Source organism: Pelophylax lessonae (genome assembly GCF_965119305.1).
Source record: "Pelophylax lessonae genome assembly, chromosome: 3".
NCBI classification, from domain to species: domain Eukaryota; kingdom Metazoa; phylum Chordata; class Amphibia; order Anura; family Ranidae; genus Pelophylax; species Pelophylax lessonae.
This window is the reverse complement of record NC_138770.1, coordinates 599,881,236-599,900,780: the sequence shown is the minus strand read 5'-3', so window position 1 is coordinate 599,900,780 and position 19,545 is coordinate 599,881,236. Positions and strand designations below refer to the sequence as shown.

Here is a 19,545-nt window from a genome sequence, read left to right as displayed (position 1 = left end):
AGATTGGGATTTGATTTCCATTTTCCCACCCCTCATTTGTGATACTGCTCTGGGACGTCCCGAAGGTGGTGTATCACCGAGGACTACGTCTGTCAATGAGCGCTAGAGAAAAATGGATTTTTGTAAACTCTTACCGTAAAATCCTTTTCTCTTAGCTCATTGACAGACGTAGTCCCCGCCCCTCTGTTTTTTGAGTTGGGTTGGGTTAAAATCTCTAAAGACTGCTTTTTCACATAACTGATTTGCTGAGGCAGAGAGAGAGAGGATATACCCTCTGGGACTGCCCCTAGGGTGTGGCCAGAGCTTTTTAATTTCCTGTCTAGTCCTGCTCCTGTGGAGACAACATAACCCGAAGGTGGTGTATCACCGAGGACTACGTCTGTCAATGAGCTAAGAGAAAAGGATTTTACGGTAAGATTTTACAAAAATCCATTTTTTTTAAACCTTGACTTACACATTTAATGCTCTGTTAGTTAAATGGCTTGCAGGTATGCCATGGATGTGCAGGGCTCCCAAATGCTGCACAGTGGAAGTGTGCATGCCAGATTGACAATACTGTTGCTGTATGCAGGGCAACAAAATGTTGCGTTGTCATCTTTAGGAAGTCCTTGGTTTAGGATATTTTGTGGACAAATTGCTCACAATAGGGAGTTTAAAGACATAATACAAAGTAGCAACATATTGTTTTTCTTATAAGGATACACTTAAAAAAAAACTTTTGTTTTTCAAATATTTAAAAGCCATGGATTTACTATGATTTCCATGCCTGCTGAGTACCTGTCACCAACTTCTAACGCTCCCATATCTCGCCAATGTATGATAGGTTGAAATGTTTTTCTGTAGAACTTTGTAAATAAAACATGTCTTGTAGTTGCAGATATTTACACATCTCACTGCAGTGATGTGCACTGCCTGACTAATGAAAATAGGCCACTGTCCTCGTCACAGGCAGCAGACATATTGAGAGTGACAAATTGGTTTATAGAACAGCAGAATATATGAAAATCGCAGCCCTCCTAATCAGTTTTTACCTCCTGCATTTTTTTTTTTTTCCTAGAGAATTTATTGACTCATCAAGTGAATGTGTCCTCCTCTGGGATGCAGAAAGCTATTATGTATGTGTTATCTGGAGCTAGGCCCTCGCACAGTCAATATTCTGATTGAATTTCAGGCCTCTGGCGAGAACAGTGCTCCTTTTTTTTTTTTCCACCTTTGTTTTTCATTTTTCTTTGCAGAAGTCGGCGTCAGATATAAGAAGGCTCTTTTTTCCTTCTACACTATCACACTTTTCAAAGCATTCCAAGTTTCTCATGTTTGCTACTTTGGTTTGCTTTGTTCTATCTGGAGGAGATAACACTATTTCTTTTATACTTTTTAGGGGTACCAGTTAAAACAAAGTTGCATTTGGCAGAAGGTGTGAAGCACAATATAGTGTTTTCTAAAAGTATGCCTAGTCAGTCATTTGTGTTTATGCCTTTGGAAAGGGGCAGGGAGGGAAGTAGGAAACAGACTTAAGCAACCTAACCTAAGCGACCTAACCATCTTTAGACCCCAATAATCCACGTAAAAAGGCAGAATTAAGGATTAAACAAAAATCTGATATTGGGAATGAAAATTATGTTTAAACCAAGCAAAATCCTGGGAAAGTTGAGGATTCCAAATCAAGCAAGGAGCTGCTCCCGCACAGTCCAAGGGGCTACTACTGACCGCCAATGTAAAAGGGCAATTCTCCATTAACCACCAAGGCAAAGGGCTCTTCTCCACTAACGATCATTGTAAGCATGCTCTTTCTCTACTAATCAACAATGTAAGATGGCAATACAACACTGACTACAAATGTATGGGTCCCTTCTCCACTGACCATCAAAGTAAGGAAGCTCTGCTCAAATGACCACCAATGTAAGATGGCAATACAACAATGATTGCTAATGTAAGAGGAAGTGTTTCAACACTGACTACCAATGCAAAGGAAGGCCTTCTCTACCGACCACGAATGCAAGGGGGTGCTTCTCTATTGACAACCATTGTAAGAGTCCCTTTCCACTGACTACCAATGTAAGTATTCCTCTTCCACTGACCATTAGGGAAGGAGGCCCTTCTCAATTGACCACCAATATAAGGGGCCCTTTTGTCAAAAATAGATTTGTGCCTAGGCATTCCAATATTAACACCCTATATATTGGATATTCAGTATGCTCCTAGAGGAATTTCTGAACCCTTTCCCTTAGTGATCCACCTAGACTTTAAGGTCCCTACTACTTTGCCCAGAGCCCCCCGGAAACTCAATACCTTCTGTCTTCTTTCCCACTCACACTTCTATTAAACAAGCAGTTTCAGAATGCATTACTACACATGAACAGCACCTGAACATTCTTCAGAGTTGGAAAGCATTCAAAGCTTTCCTATTACGTGTTTTTATTTCAGAAAATACTTGAGTGAAAAAGTAAAAAAAAATAGAGGGCCCTTTTTCATTGACTACCAATTTAAGGGCACCATTCTTCACTGACCAATAATGTTAAGAGGCCATGCTGTCTGACTACAAATGTAAGGGGGGCCCTTATCCACTGACCACCACTATGGGGGGGGGGGTCCTTCTCCACTGTCAACCACTATAGGGGGGCCCTTTTCCACTGACTACCAATGTAGGGAGACACAACAGGAATTGAGAGAAAATATCTCCAAAGTAAGGAGAATTTATTTTAAAGCGTTTGTTACCCAAAAAAAAAAATAAAAAAATAAAGATCCTGTTTCCTTAAAGCATGCTATATGTTATACAGCACAGTGCTTGTGCTGTGTCATTTGGCCCCTTGTAACACCTACAAAACCTGGCTGAGTCTGCCAGTTTCTACCCATCCTATCTGTAAACTAACCATGGTATATCAGGGCTGCTGAGCCCTGACACCATGATTAGTTTACGTGCCTCTGTCATCTGCTCTCCTGCACTGTCCTCCTCTTTGCTCCTCTTCACCCTCCCCTCCTTGCATGTCTGCTCATCAGTGCCTGCCCCCTCCCCTCCTGCTGATCTCATATTTATTTCAAATCATCGAATCCCCTCTGTAATATAACAATAACTGCCCGTATGTATGTGTTATAGAAATAATTTACGATCTATGACTAAATCAGAGCGGCTCCCGGCGATCACATGCCGGCTCGGCTCTCTCTCTCTTCTCTTCCCCTCCTCCCCAGCTAACGTCAGTGCTCAGGCCCCACCCGCTGGAGCTGTCATCCGGGCAGAGGAGAGAGCCGAGGGGTCAGCTGAGCGCCGGGAGCTGCTCCAATTTAGGTACAGATCACATTTTTTTTCTATAACACAGACACAGGGATACTTATTGTTATATTACCGAGGGGTGTAGATGACTTCATATAAGTGGCTTATCAGCCACTTTAAGATAGTTATCACAGAAAAAGTGTCTTCACAGGAAGATTCTCTATTCTTGTTCTGGTAACAACTCAAGTGTTCGATTTCCTATTCATTTTTGTCCCATTGACATTGGTCACAAAGACAATCAGAGATGGCGAATTTCACTTACATGGACACAGACATCAGTGAAAAACCTGATAGTGGTTCTAATGTCTACCTGCCTACCCAAAGCATAAAAAAAATGGTCTGGGCTTGAGATACACTGTAAGGCTTCATGGACACGGGACCTTTGAAAACCTCTCCCGAACGCTGGAACTCGATAGCTAGTAACCAACGGTTAAAAATGTCAGTTTATGCGTGTTTAGCGGCGTTTACATTTATAAGTGTTTTTACTATTTAAAATGGTCAGAAATGTAACCCATTAAAAACCTCTATAAACAAAGCGCTTATAAACGCAAGTTACCGCGTTTAGACGCGTTTGCACGCTGTTGCAAGCATTTGGCACTTCAAATGCCAATATTCTTCCGTCCTGAACACAATTTTTTGCTTTAAAAAAAATGCCACTAAACTTAACTGCCTCTAAACGACTAAAATGCTCCATTCACACCTGAGCGTATCATTTTCAGGCGTTTTTTCTAGCTTTTTTTCAGGTGTTTTTTCTAGCTTTTTTTCCAGGCATTTTTTGAGGCTTTTTTCAGGCGTTTTTTTGCAGGTGTTTGGAGGCAGGCATCGACATCTAACAAAAACGCTTTTAATCTGCCAAAAAAAGAAGCTCATGTACTTTTTTGAGCTTCAGGCGTTTTGCTTCAGGCGACAAAACGCTCAGATGTTAACAGGAGCCATTGAAATGAATGGAATTTTGCTTGTTGGGCATTTTGAGACTTTAGAGATGAGCGTTTTACGAGCTGAAATACGTTTGGGTGTGAGCAGGACCTAAGGCTCCATTCACACCTGAGCATATTTGGTTTCAGGCGTTTCTTTGGGCTTTTTTTGGGCGTTTCTTTGGGCTTTTTCAGACGTTTTATAAGGCGTTTGTTTGCAGGTGTTTGGAGGCAGGCATTGACATCTAGCAAAAATGCTTGTAATCTGCCAAAAAAGAATCTCATGTACTTTTTTGAGTTTCAGGCATTTGCCTCAGGTGACAAAACGCTCATATGTGAACAGAGGACATTGAAATTAATGGGATTTTGCTTGTTGGGCGTTTTGAGACTTCAGAGATGAGCATTTTACAAGGTGAAAAACACTCAGGTGTGAACAGGGCCTAAATATCTTAGTAAGTATACAGTGAAATGTAGACCGCGCTCACATAAATTAATCAATGACAAACTCATAATTGTGCAATTAGTGATTGTACCGCAATAAATTAATCCACAGTGTCACAATAAATATTTAAAGTGGAGTTCCACCCATTTTTGGAACTTTAGATCTATGTAATCCCCTTTAAAATGGCTTTTACCAATGGAAACTTTTTTTTTTGCTAGTAAATACCTTAATTTCGGCTTTATTCCTCCTCTCCTCACTTCCGGGTCCGATCGGCGATGACGTCATTCGGCGATTCGCAGTGTCTGCTGGGATGTATTCTATTCCAGAAATCTCGCAGTAGCTGTATCTGTACTGAGCCGTGCCTGCCCCGCCTCCGCCCCGCCTCCTCTCATTGAGTTGTATTGTATGCAATGTATTAAGGCTGTTCTCTGCCCCGCCTCCGCCCCGCCTCCTCTCATTGAGTTGTATTGTATGCAATACAACTCAATGAGAGGAGGCGGGGCGGAGGCGGGGCAGAGAACGGCCTTAATACATTCATACAATACAACTCAATGAGAGGAGGCGGGGCAGAGGCGGGGCAGAGAACGGCCTTAATACATTGCATACAATACAACTCAATGAGAGGAGGCGGGGCAGAGAATGGCCTTAATACATTCATACAATACAACTCAATGAGAGGAGGCGGGGCGGAGGCGGGGCAGAGAACGGCCTTAATACATTCATACAATGCAACTCAATGAGAGGAGGCGGGGCGGAGGCGGGGCGGAGGCGGGCGGAGGCGGGGCAGGCACGGCTCAGTACAGCTCAGCTACTGCGAGATTTCTGGAATAGAATACATCCCAGCAGACACTGCGAATCGCCGAATGGCGTCATCGCCGATCGGACCCGGAAGTGAGGAGAGGAGGAATAAAGCAGAAATTAAGGTATTTACTAGCAAAAAAAAAAAGTTTTCATTGGTAAAAGCCGTTTTAAAGGGGATTACATAGATCTATGTATTCCAACCTATTAAAAATGGGTGAAACTCCGCTTTAAAGTGCAAACGTGCTGGAACAATTAATAATCCTGAGGGGATTCAATTAAAATAAATATGTGCAATATATGGGCATCAATAAATATATAAGTCTCTATTTAATGTGGACCCAATCCTTGTGTGGGGTCACCCGTGCTCACACAGATCTTGTACAGCCTCCACCAGATACAGGAATTTCACCCAAACTTGTGAGATAACTGGCAGCTTACCAGATTGACTTGACCCCTATATCAGGTGGTCAAATCAAGCCAAAGGATTGGAGGAAGATCTTCCTATGGCTGTTCCTCCGGTACCTGAATGATTAAAGCTCAACAATCAGGCAAACAATTTAGGTGCAGGAGAGACAATAGAAAGGATTATCATAGTGTAGTAAATTTAGATTCCAACTTTATTTAGCATATTAGTAACTTACAATTGAGCAGGCCACATCAGACCGGTAATCCGTTACAGTAGTGGTATTCAGCAACCAGGGGATGCCGCTTCTGCGTTCCACCTGCGCTGCGGATGCCGGAAGTGGCGTATGGCGATCTCACGTACCGATGCGTTTCGTCAGCACGCAACTGACGTCATCAGGGGTCATCTAAATCTCTTAGTGTACGTTTATCAGCAGCAGTGTACATGAGGCCTAAAGTGTGCTAAACTGCACATATCAATCTTCAGTAAATGTAATTTAGCACTCCTTTAGTGTTATTGTAGCTTGATGAGTCAGGGCCAATATACTGTATGTTATTAGGAATAATAGGCCTGGTGAAAGAGCCCACTAGCACGTGGCTTGAACCTATCTAGTGATAATTGGTTGGTGTATGGGTTGAGATGCAAAAGAGATAACAATCATTTGCAAGTTATGAACAACTAAAGATTTTCATTATTATATAGTAGTATATCTACTGTCATGTCATATCAGAATAATATAAAAAAATAAATAAAATGGCATTGACTATCTCTATCGCTATTCACTATCTGCCCTTTCTATCTGACTTATTATAGCCTTGTATTATACAGCAGCCAATGTACTGTATGCCACCAGCTTACAGAAACATGTTTTCATTAATGGAAGATTTTCCCCCCTCTGACTTCAAAGGAATTTTGCTCTTTGATACAATGTTTGAGCGGAGGAAGGGGAGGAATCATTCTGTGTCTGTAGATAAGGTGTTATTGCAGTCAGGAGGGGACGCCGCCTCAGTGACTTTCGTTTAGCCGCGATCAGGATTGGCGTATGTTACACAACCTTCTTAATCCTCGGTACACAGGGATCTGATATTTTTCTGGCTCTCCTAATTCGAACAAGACACGGCTGAGCTTAAGTAGCAACTAAAAATCACTATTTGACAAAGACCGCGTACATCTCGGTTAAAGTGGGCCTGTCTTGCGAAAGCAGGCACAATGCTGCAAGGAAGTGAGTAGGGCTGGCAGACTCTGGACATAGAGCAGAACTTGTATTATAAAATGATTTTCCACTGAAATAATTTACTTTGCTTAAAGTGATTCTAAAGGCTGAAGGTAAAAAACCTTCTGTGTGCAGCAGCCCCCCAATCCTTACCTGAGGTCCCTCTGATCCAGCAATGTTCACGGCTGTCCCGAGATTCTCCCTCCTCATTGGCTGAGAGAGCAGTGGAAGCCCATTGGCTCCAACTGTTGTCAATCACAGCCAGTGAGCCAATGAGGTGAGAGCGTGGTGGGCGGTGCTTTATATGTCTTGTGGATGAATAGAGCAGCGACTCGGGAGGGGGGGGGGGGAAGCTAGGAGCACCAGCGGGGAACCTAAAAAGAAGTAGATCTGAGCTGCTCTGTGCAAAACCCTGTGCAATAAAATAAAACAAAAACTAAGCTTTAATACCAACTGAAACAGGTTTTTAATGCAGTCTGAACAGTTTTTAAATGCTAGAGGTTTTTTAGGGTTTAAATAAATGTGCAGTATGAATTTTAATGTGATGTATGTATTGTTTTTATGACGATAGTGTCCATGTAAGGTTAGTGATGCCTTTTATTGTGAGGAGGCTGCATTTAAATTTCATTTTAGGACTTTTATTGTAAAATGATGATATATTTTTCTGATGCTGATTTGTAAAGTAACCAAAATATGTAAACCTGTATTGTGTTCTTATCAGTTAGGCGTTCTGCATGTGGCAGCATGAAGGACCGGTCCCACCAGAACTTTTTTTCCTCTAGGAATAGGTGCAGGAGCTTCCTCCTTCTGGGTCACCCCTTGTCTCTGCACCGTTCGTTGGTTCCACCCCTAACCCACCACCCAGTACCGCTCCTTTTAGAGAATACAGAGCCAAGTATCATTTTGTGGTGCTAAGTAATTTGTATGGAATTTGTTAGTAACAAGAAAAGCAGTAAAGTTGATCGCTCCACCCACTCAGCAAAAATAGATCCTGCACCACCAACCCAGCAACATTAGATCCCCACCAACCGAAGACCCCTCACAATAAAATACCCCCAGCAACAATAGATCCCCTCACAAAAGAAAAACAACCCAGAGTGCTTACCTCGATTGCTCGCAGGAATATTTATTTTTACCCCAGCAACAATAGATCCATCACATCAAAACATACATCCTGAGAGGATTTGTCTGTCAGATACAACATACCCCCAGCAGCCAGCAACAACAGCCCCCCTCTATCAACAGTAGATCCCTCCCAGCAAACATTTCCCCCACCCCCAGCAAAAATAGATCCCTCACCAGCAACAATAGACTCCCCCAGCAACAATAGACTCCCCAGCAGCCAGCATCAATCAATAGACCATCTAGCACACTTCAGCACCTCTTGCCATTAAATACATTCAGTGCTGGAGGTGCCGGAACTGCATTCCCCCATGTTCCTCGTGAAAAACAACACTGGGTCCCACCCATTCTCTGATGCTGTGGCATTGAGAATGCCTGACTAATAGGACAGCCTAGGTTTCCTGGTCAACTTCCAGTGTATATTTATCAGAGAGCTCCTTTCCCCCCAGCCCTGAGCTGCGCAGATCCCTTGGGTCTTTGGGATCTCACAGGCAGGGAGGGAAAAATGAACCCCAGAAGTGACCTACTGTACTTTTATACAGTTTCTTTATATTCAAGTATGGAGGCTCCAGAATACAGTTTATGTAGGGAATGCACACCATTTGTGGACCAGAGAGTTACACCACTGACTCTGGTATACAATGATGGTTCTGTAGAAATAGATTAAAAATGAGGGACACTCACATCCTAAAATCTTCTTTATTGCTGATTCTGCATTACAAGGCTATGAACATACCCATCTAATGCTTGTTCAGTTATCATGTGTAGCACCCTTACAGTTAGGTTGTTAGGCAGATGTAGACACAGAAGCCGAAATTGTTTAGTACAGGTTATTTAGGGTTTCTGTTTGATTATTAAGAAAAAACTTGCGCCACGTTTATAAGTCTATAATCCTTCCACTTTATAAAACTCTGGTCCGACTCCGACCGCATCTGGAGTATTCTGTCCAGTTCTGGTCGCCAGTCCTCAGGAGGGATGTGTTGGAGCTGGAGAGAGTCCAGAGAAGGGCAACTAAACTGATTAGGGGGTTGGAGGACCTTAATTATGAAGAGCGTCTGCAATCGCTTGATTTATTCTCCCTGGAGAAGAGATGCCTGGGGGGGACATGATAGCAATTTTTAAATACCTCAATGGGGATCTCAGCTTAGAAAAAAAGCTGTTCAGTCGAAGGGATTGCATGAGGACTCGAGGGCATACAATGCGATTAGAGGAGAAGCGTTTTAACCTCAGGCAACGTGGGGGGTTCTTTACTGTTAGGGCTACAAGATTGTGGAATTCTCTACCACAAGAGGTGGTTTCTGTGGATAGTATGGTGGCTTTCAAAAGACTATTAGACTTACATCTCAAGGATCAGAACATTCAGGGCTATGTGAGATGATTACAGCCACACACACCTACACAGGTTGAACTGGATGGACTATTGTCTTTATTCAACCTCACCTACTATGTAACGTTGATAAGTATGTGTATGTGAAACTTTAGGGTTGCAGCTGCCACAAAATTCCACCAATGGGGGGAAAACAGTATATATAATATCTTGAAGTGTATCTTCAATTTAAGCAGCGCATATATCCCAATCCTGTAAAGTGCTGTATACCACTTCTTGAATACAAAAATCATATGTATACCAGTCCTGTATACATAAATTCTCTGAACAATATTATAAATGAATAAGGTGCATACACTTCAATCAATAAAGTGCTCAAGTGACTTATGCAGGGTGCTCCCCTTATTGTAATATCAATCCTTATCAAACTTAATAAAAATATTTTAAAGTGCATATATATAAATCCTGTAAATTGCTATATACCAATTCTTGACTAAAAATTTTTTTTTATATATGCCAGTCCTGTATGCATAAGTTTTCTAAACAATATTATAAATTATTAGGGTGCATACACTTCAATCAATAAAGTGCTTTTGTGCTCTGTGCAACGTATATAAATCATTCAAAAGTCCAGTGCTTGTATAGCATATATTGTCCCAGTGAGGTGTTCACAACCATGCAGGGTAGCAATAATGGTGGGTGTCTCCTATTCACTCATGCAGGAATGGGCAGAGTGTGAGCTTACCAGATGGATCTGATCCCTGTTACCTTATGGCAACCTGGATCCTAAAACGCTTAATTGTAGGTAGATGTCAGGAAGCCCTCTTGTCCGCTCTCCTCAATGCCAGGGTCACCTGTATATCTCGGGATGGGTGTTTAAAGCAAAAACAAGGGACTCCTCATAGTGTAGTATTTTACCAAGCCATTTCATTTATTTAATTAAAATAGATTAAAAACATATACATGTCAATAAAAATGTATATCAATGCCATAATCGGCAGCCGCATGCACTATTCTGTTTGATTACCTCCTGCTGTCTCTGGAAGAAGCTTCCTGGAACTTAGGGCAGTAGGATTCAAATTCCTGGCCTGAATATTTAGCAGGGCCTTGCCAATTCCTGAGGAGGTGTGCCCAGACGGTGGCTGGGTTACTGTTAAATACTGTAGGCTAAAACCCTGTTCTCTCCTCCTCCTGGGGGATTGATCCAGGAGGTTGAGGAAAGGGGGATTGCTTGCCTTTGGACCCCCCTTCCTGAGATGGAAACTGGGCTACTATGCTGGAGATTGCCAGGATCTGTCAGTAGTAGGGACAACCCCACCCCCTGTGTGCAGTGCTTATGCTCATTCACACATGCATTTAGATCAGGTCTGCCTGTCAATTTTTAAGATGGACCTAATCTGAAGCTCCATGTCTAGGGGCCGTCTGATGTGAACAGACTTGTGTCCATTTTCACCCGCCTACCTCCGAGTGCGGACCTACACATGATAGATTGGAGTTAGTCTAATGTACACAGACACAAGTCCGTTTACATCCAACTTTCCATAGGGTCATCACAGGTCCACCCCATCTTCTGTGTAAATGTGGACGCAAACTGAACAGGCACAGATGTAAACAACTGACATCCACTCCGTTCAGCTTAGATTCTACTCACAGATCCTCTGCCGAACGGAGTGGACAAAGCCCATGTGAAAGGGCCCTAAGGGGTCTATTAATGTTTTTACCCAATATTCACACAACATTATCCCAAGATTCCCACTTTTTAAAATAAGATTACATTGGGAAAATGTGTTACTCTTGGGTAAAAGTTGGGTAAAGCCGTATTAAACCCACAAGCAAAATTTACTATATTGCAGCTTATCAATTCTTAGATGTACAGGCTGTATTTATTTCCCTATTCAGGCTTTCTTTCCTTTATTTTTACCTGGTGATCTGGCCAGTAAGTCTTTTGTTTTGCAACCGAACAATCTGTTCTGCAGATGTAGCAGTTACAGGATTGAGACACACCATTTATTACTGCCAGGGGTGCTTGCAATGATCAGCTTTTATTTATTTATGTAAACCATTTATTCCAAAAAGTAAAAAGTTTGTTGTAATTGGGTATAAAGTAGGGCTGGGCGATAAATCGATTTAATCGATTTATTGATTTTTTAGTTTGGAACGATTTTTTTTTTTTAAACTCAAGTTTTTTTCTACAATACTTTTTTTCTGCCTCGGACCACCGCCGCGCCTGGATGTGACGTCAGCTGCGGGGCGGGCGGTGCGTCTGTACAGGCCGCGGGCTTTTAGCGTGCTGTGCGGATCCCGGAAGCGCTCGGCTCATTGGTTGGCCTGAAGTGACATGTAGCTGAGAGGCGAGGAACATGTGGGTTTTGCGATGTCTGTTGTACTGCGCATGCGCTACTCCTGGTGAACCGGTATCGCAACGGTTCAGGATGACGGCAGTCCTCAGTGGTCGTTGGATATGGAATCCATCAGACTGGAAATCCAGAGACAAGACCCCACCGTGATCTCTGTGATCGTGGCCCTTGTGGTTGTGCTGGTCAGCCTGGGTGAGTTCTATACAGGAGTGTCAGGATACATGTGTCAGTGTACCAAGAGAGGAATGTATGGGAGGCACAGGGAGCATCGTGACGATACAATTACCTCATATATGTACTAATAGGCTGTTATTTCTTTCTTTATTTTATTTTACATATTTTAATTACTTTTTTTTTTTTTATTTAACTTTATTACTATGACAAGGGAAGAAACACATCCCTTAGGATAGCTTGGGCAATGACAGGTACTCTTTATTGAGACATCAGACCCCTAACATCTTCCCTGCAATTCATCTGGTGAAACACTGATCGTGTTTGTAGCAGCCAGGAAATGATGGCACCAAAATCAGAAGTGATGAAATCCTTGTCACTGCCAGCCTCTCACCATAGAGGAGATCAGGCAACTGATCCAAACAGAGTCAGACACACATATACAGCGCTTCTCCTTCTCCTCAGGCCTCCCTCCAGACTCTGCAGTCATTTTTTAAGTGCATTGGAAAAAAAAAATCGAAAATTGAATCGAAATTTTTTCTTTAAAAATCGAAGATTTTTTTTTTTAGGCAAAATCGCCCAGCCCTAGTATAAAGTATTAAAACTATAAACAATGCTGCACTAAAATTAGAAAATTACATTGAATGGGTTTAACATGTGCTATAAAACATAATAAAATTGCAAAAATCTGATACAAGTAGCATGTAAACGTGTAAAAAAGAAATAACCAAAGTGCATAGTGCAAAAGTGTGCAAAAGTATTTTGATATAAATCCAATAATGCTTTCACCTTTCAATGAAAAAAAGTGCAACAGTGCAAACAAAATCGCAAAAATAAATAAGTCAAAGTGTCCAAATCAAAATAATGAAATCCATATATAGGAAAAGGAGTTCTGTGATCCAAAATGGAAAAAGGAAAAGACACCGCCAGTGCTTCAATCACCAAATGAACAAAACTTGGGAGCACTTACCAGAGATAATGGACTGTAATGCCAGTGGCAAAGAGTCGCATGAGCATTAGGCATAGAAGCCTTGCTTCTATATCTATAATACAGTATTTTGGTATTGTAGTGCCAGCAGCTTGTTCAGGAATATTTTTTAGTAAGCGCAATAGTTAATTTATATTTACATTTCTGGCTTATAAAGTATTAGCTGGAGATAAGCTTCAATTTATTAGTGTAACTACCTCTGCTAGTACATCTAACACTTCCCTACCCCAGATTAACAGTGCTGCTGTCCAAAGGTGCCACCTGTGCTCCTTCATCCAGAGTGGGAGCACTCTAAGGGTCCTTTCACACGAACAATCCGATCAGATCCGCCTGTCAGTTTTTTAGGTGGATCTAATCTAATCCTCCATGCATCCCTATGGGGCAGCGTATGTCAGCGGAGACATGTCCGCTGACACCCGCTGCCATCCGCTTCCGATCCTGTCCGTGAAATCTGGATGGATGGAAACCCTATTTTCCTTCCGTCCAGGGGATCGGATCGGATGGGATTGGATGAGAGTGGACAGGCGGTCCGCTCTCATCCGATTCCCCATAGAGAGCAGCGGGGAGCTGTCACCTGCCTGCTCAGCAGCAGGTTCAGTGTATCGATCCCCCCCGCTGAGCAGTACGGAGTCCACCGATGGAGCGGACCGTGTCAAAGGAGCCTAATACAGGAGGTGTATTACTGACCAGATCATCAGGTGAAAACAGTGGGAAAAGCCTAAAAAAAAAAAAAATAGTAAAACTAATGGAGCCACCCACATCTAATGATTGCTAAGATGCAAATATATATTTTATATTTAGTTTTGGGTTTAATACAGCTTTAATCGTGAGTGAAAACATTGTCACAATGACCTCTTAGTGTACGGAAATCCTACCTGATTGGCGTTTAGTTTACTGTTATCATCAAAAGTGAAAGTAAAATAAAAACCCACCTGGTTGACACCCGAATGGTCATAGAGGGGCAATCTTCCAGTGGGGATACTAGGTTTGGTGACACCCCCAGGGTTACCTAACATTGGGGGGATTTCCTCTCACTTCTTGTTTTGGCTTTGGGGCAGGAAGTAAAGGGAAATCTCCCCAATGTAAGACAGGTTGAAAAAAAACTGACAGAGATTATTACCCTATCTTACTCTATCCAAAACGAAAAACTGCTCCCCCGCCAGAACACATCAGTCAGCACTCACTGCCATCTGTCAGACAGGCTCCTGTACACACGGACTGAATGTTGGCCAGTTTCTGTTGAACCAGCAGTACAGGCTGATATTTGGCATACCAGGCTTAAAGTAGTTGTAAAGCTCAGACATGGAATATGAACGTAAATCCCTCTATAGTGTGCACTTGTCTCAATCCAAAGCACTAAGTGTCTTTTTTGTCTGCTGACTCCTTCCTCTGCTATCAACATGAGTCAATTCTGACAATTTTTCCTGACACCAAGAGAAAAATTATGATGGGGAGGAATCTCCAGCAAATTGACAGCCTCAGCTCTGTTCCTGTGAGCTGTGTGGAGGGGGGCGTGTCTCTTCCTCCAATCAGCTGTCAGAGCTCTCCTTACTGAGCTCTACAGAGTGTAATTTCAGCTCTCTGCTCTCCCCTTCTTTCTGAACTCTCAGACAAACTTAAAATTCAGCACTTTGAACAGGTGTAGAGAAGAGAAGACTGCAGATAGGTAGATACAACGTATGCAGAAGGATTTATTTCATCTCTGTGTATCACCTGAGGATAGTTACTTCACTGGGTATATGTAAGAGTTTACAACAACTTCAAGGCTTTAAGACTGTGCAATGTGTATTGGCCATTGCCTGGGAAATTACTGCAAATACAAATTGCATGCCAGATTATTTGCTGATCTGCTGCATAAGATAACAGGGTCTATTGGATTCCTTGCCCTTTAATTTTGACATCTGTGTTATTGACTGGTTTATAAACGCTTAGTAGTTACTGTATATAGCACAGCCCATGGGTTTATAAGACTGCCATGATGTCATTGCTGATATTTGGGCTATATGTGAAATTTCTAAATCGACAATAAAGGCGAACCAAAGACCCCTACACTAATTCACCAAGCCCATCCCTTCCAGGGTTGCCAACTTTCAGTACATTTACAAACAGTTTGAAAAATGTTTAATTTTTGTATCTTTCAATAATTGTCCGTTAGGTGCATGCAATCTGCCTGTTCATAATGGACATTCACAGACAGATGCAAAAATGACGGATTTTACAAATTGTTCATAAATTTACTAAAAGTTAGCAAACTCTGATCCCTTCTCCTGGAGGTCACTGACCTGTGATGAGTGCACATTCTCGGCTGGAAGAATTATATGTTGGGAAGTGTTCTTCTAGTACTGAGCTACCAGTGACCAAGAGACTTCATACAATGGTGTGGCCTTCTATGCCCTAGGACAGTGGTCTCCATAATGTGGCACGAGGGCCAGATGTGGCCGTTTGCTTGCTTTTACCTGGCACTTGGGGCACTATTTTATTTACTGACACCAATGAAGGGCACAATTCCTTCCAATGACGCCAACGATGAGGGCACAATTCCTACCAAAAACATCAACAATGGGGCACAGTTCCTCCCAATGACACTGGGGCCCAATTATCCCAATGATGGGGCGCAATTACTGCCAATGACACCAATGATGGGGAAATGTTTAGTCCCACTAATGCAGGGACATTTTGTATGCTCATTGGCCACAGTCCAGCCCCCTGAAGTTTGAAGGACAGTAAACTAGGCCTTTGTTTAGAAAGTTTGGAGACTCCATGCCCTATGATCATCAGGAAGAAAAACACAAACCCTGGACAGTTAGACTGTATCTATAAAGGTGGATCTTAGCAAATCTGCATGAATTTTTTGCTGGCATGTCACAATATACTGTGCAGCAATAGTCTATTAAAAAATCTCTACCAGTTCTCATTTAAAAGAAAAAATTGAGCTTTAGTCCAGTGACTTTGCCTAGTTTAAGGGCAATCAGTCTGCTGCAGACATGAGAAAGCATTTCCTCAATTTCTTCTCATTTAGTAATTATACTTGGTCATAAGGTAAGGGACTACATGTGGGTCAAAGCAAATAATCCCCATAACTAAGCTCTGAGGGCAGAAATACATTGGGGGGCATGGCCTGGCGGGAGCTCAGGCTGAGGTTTTCTCTCTAATTCCCACCATTGGACTTCGTGGATGTGTGGCACCAGGGATCTTTCCTCTCTTCCTTCCAGAAGCTGTCAAAGCAGACAGCCAATCATAAGCAGCAGATGAGGCATCCCCCGCACGTATACCCACCCCCTTGTAAACGTCACCTCTGATTGGCTGTCCGCTTTGGGTTTGTACTTTTTTCCAAACACGAATAAGCTCATCACTAAGCACAACCAAGAACTGTACAGGCACTGGGGCTTATAGTGTGTCATCTCTGATCTGGCATCTCAGTCCTAAAAAAAGGTGGTGACCCTAAATGAAGACTCAATAAATATGGCACAGCCCTTCTGGAGACCCAAGTAGATACAGGCACTGTTATGGCAAGTACTGTAATTTGTGTAACAAATATTTGGAAGTGTTACACTGGCAGACTATATGGAATACGTAGACTTAATCTGAAAAAATAAATCTGGTGACAGGTCTGCTTGAACATGCTCTGTATTGAATTTTAACTAGAATATATCCTTAATATCTTTCCAGAGATCTCATTCCGTGTGTGGATGTGCGGGGGAAGCCTGGAGATCATCCCGTGTAGTCGTGTGGGTCATGTATTTCGAAAGAAGCATCCCTATGTGTTTCCCGAAGGCAACGCCAACACGTACATCAAGTAGGTACACTACTACCTCTGCCTGGTAATGAGCGGAGCGCCCGGGGACGCAGCTGTGTAATATTTGCCTTTGCAGGCGTGTGGCATATCGCTGTGTCGAATCAGCTCTGAAATTGATTTTTCACACACTGTGACATTGTTAATTAAGAAGTAACAGCATCTAGAAAACAATTTCTTCTGCTCTTATCTCGCCTTACAAGATTAAAATCAATACGTTTTCATAAGGCCACTTGACAGGGGTTAAATACATCGAATCACTTCATATCTGTCTCCTAATGCAAATATTCTTGTCTTTATTTACAGTCACTTTCTTCAGCTAGTAAAAGAATACATAGACAACAGCAGCAAAAATAATAATAGAACATAGCATATTTACAGTGAGGAAAAAAGTATTTGATCCCCTGCTGATTTTGTATGTTTGCCCACTGACAAAGAAATGATCAGTCTATAATTTTAATGGTAGGTTTTTTCGAACAGTGAGAGACAGAATAATAACAAAAAAATCCAGAAAAACACATTTCAAAAAAGGTATTATTTGATTTGCATTTTATTGAGTGAAATAAATATTTTATCCCCTACCGGTCAGCAAGATTTCTAGCTCCCAGGTGTCTTCTATACATGTAACGAGCTGAGATTAGGAGCACTCTCTAAGACCCGGTCCACATTAGCGCGACTTGTCAGGCGACTTGTCAGCCTGACATGTCGCGCTCCCTCGCGGTCCATTGACCGCTACAGGACCCGTTCTAATAGGAGCGACACAAGTCGCTCCGACTTAGAAAAAGGGTCCTGTACTACTTCGGGGCGACCTCGGAGCGACTTGCATAGACTTCCATTATGTGAAGTCCATGCAAGTCGCTCCGAAGTCGTGGTGCATGGCAACGCACAAGTTGCCCCCGAAGTAGTACAGAGTCGTGTCACCTTAGTGTAAACCGACTCTAAGGGTCTTTTCACATGGGCTTCCCGCCCGGTGGACTCTGTTTTGCTCAGTGGGGGATCGATCCGGCGATCCCAGCTGAGCAGGTGGATGAGAGGTTCGTCTCCACTCTCTGTGCAGCGATGGACCTCTCAGATCCCCGCTCTCCTCTATGGAAGAAGATCCATTGTCATCAGATCCAATCCTCCAGACGGATGGAAAATAAGGTTTCCATCTGTCTGGATTTCACGGACAGGATCAGATCGGATAGCAGCGGGTGTCAGTGGACATGTCACCGCTGACATCCGCTGCTCCATAGGGGTGATTGGAGCATCTGATCAGGTCCGCCTGAAAACTCCTGATCAAAAAGCCTGTGTGAAAAGGCCCTGAAAGGGAGTGCTCCTAATCTCAGCTTGTTACCTGTAAAAACAGAAGCAATCAGTCAATCAGATTCCAATCTCGCCACCATGGCCAAGACCAAAGAGCTGTCCAGTGATGTCAGGGACAAGATCTCACCTCGTGGAGTTTCAATGATCATGAATGGCAAGGAATCAGCCCAGAACTACACAAGAGAATCTTGTCAATGATCTCAAGGCAGCTGGGACCATAGTCTTTAAGAAAACAATTGGTAACACACTACGCCGTGAAGTACTGAAATCCTGAAGCGCCTTCAAGGCCCCCCTGCTCAAGAAAGCACATGTACAGGCCCATCTGAAGTTTGCTCATGAACATCTGAATGATTCAGTGGAGAACTAGGTGAAAGTGTTGTGGTCAGATGAGACCAAAATCAAGCTCTTTGGCATCAACTCGCTGTGTTTAGAGGAGGAGTAATTCTGCTTATGACCCCAAGAACACCATCTCCACCGTCAAACGTGGAGGTGGAAACATTATGCTTTGGGGTAGTTTTTCTGCTAAGGGAACAGGACATCTTTGCCGCATCAAAGGGACAATGGACGGGGCCATGTACCGTCAAATCTTGGGTGAGAACCTCCTTCCCTCAGCCAGGACATTGAAAATTGGTCGTGGATGCATATTTCAGCATGATAATGCCCCAAAACACACAAAAAGGCAACAAAGGAGTGGTTCAAGAAGAAGCACATTAAGGTCATCGAGTGGCCTAGCCAGTCTCCAGACCTTAATCCCATAGAAAATATGTGGAGGGAGTTGAGGGTTCGAGTTACCAAACGTCAGCCTCGAAAACCTAATGATTGGAGAGGATCTGGAAAGAGGAGTGGGACAAAATACCTCCTGAGATGTGTGCAAACCTGGTGGCCAACTACAAGAAACGTCTGACCTCTGTGATTGCCAACAAGGGTTTTGCCAAGTACTAAGTCATGTTTTGAGAAGGGGTTAAATACTTATTTCACTCATTAAAATGTAAACCAATTTATAACCTTTCTGAAATGCGTTCTTCAGGATTTTTTTTGCTGTTCTCACTGTCTCACTGTTAAAATAAACCTACCATTAAAATGATTAACTGATCATTTGTTTGTCAACTGACAATAGAGCTTTCTTTTGGTGGGTTTGAACACCTTTGCATTTTTTATTTTTTGCGCTATAAACAAAAACAGGCTGACAATTTTGAATTTTGAAAAAAAATCCCAATAAGCGTATATTGATTGATTTTCGCAAAAATTATAGTGTCTAAAAACTATGGGATATTTTTGGGGAATTTTTATTTATTTATTTTTTTTACTAGTAATGGCCCTGATCAGCAGCTTACAGAGGGACAGTCGGGACATTGACACTTTTGACACTTTTTGGAGACCAGTGACACCATCAATACAGTGATCAGTGCTAAAAAATATGCACTGTCACTGTACAAATGAC

General features: G+C 42.5%; 1 protein-coding gene across 1 annotated transcript in view; it reads left to right on the top strand.

The window, feature by feature from the left end:
• GALNT14 (polypeptide N-acetylgalactosaminyltransferase 14) overlaps positions 1 to 19,545 on the top strand; it is a 773,014-nt gene that overhangs the window by 651,245 nt on the left and 102,224 nt on the right. The window contains exon 10 of the mRNA XM_082252551.1: positions 16,676 to 16,802. Within this exon, the coding sequence (XP_082108677.1) occupies positions 16,676 to 16,802 (127 nt within the window). The remainder of the gene's footprint in view (positions 1 to 16,675; positions 16,803 to 19,545) is intronic.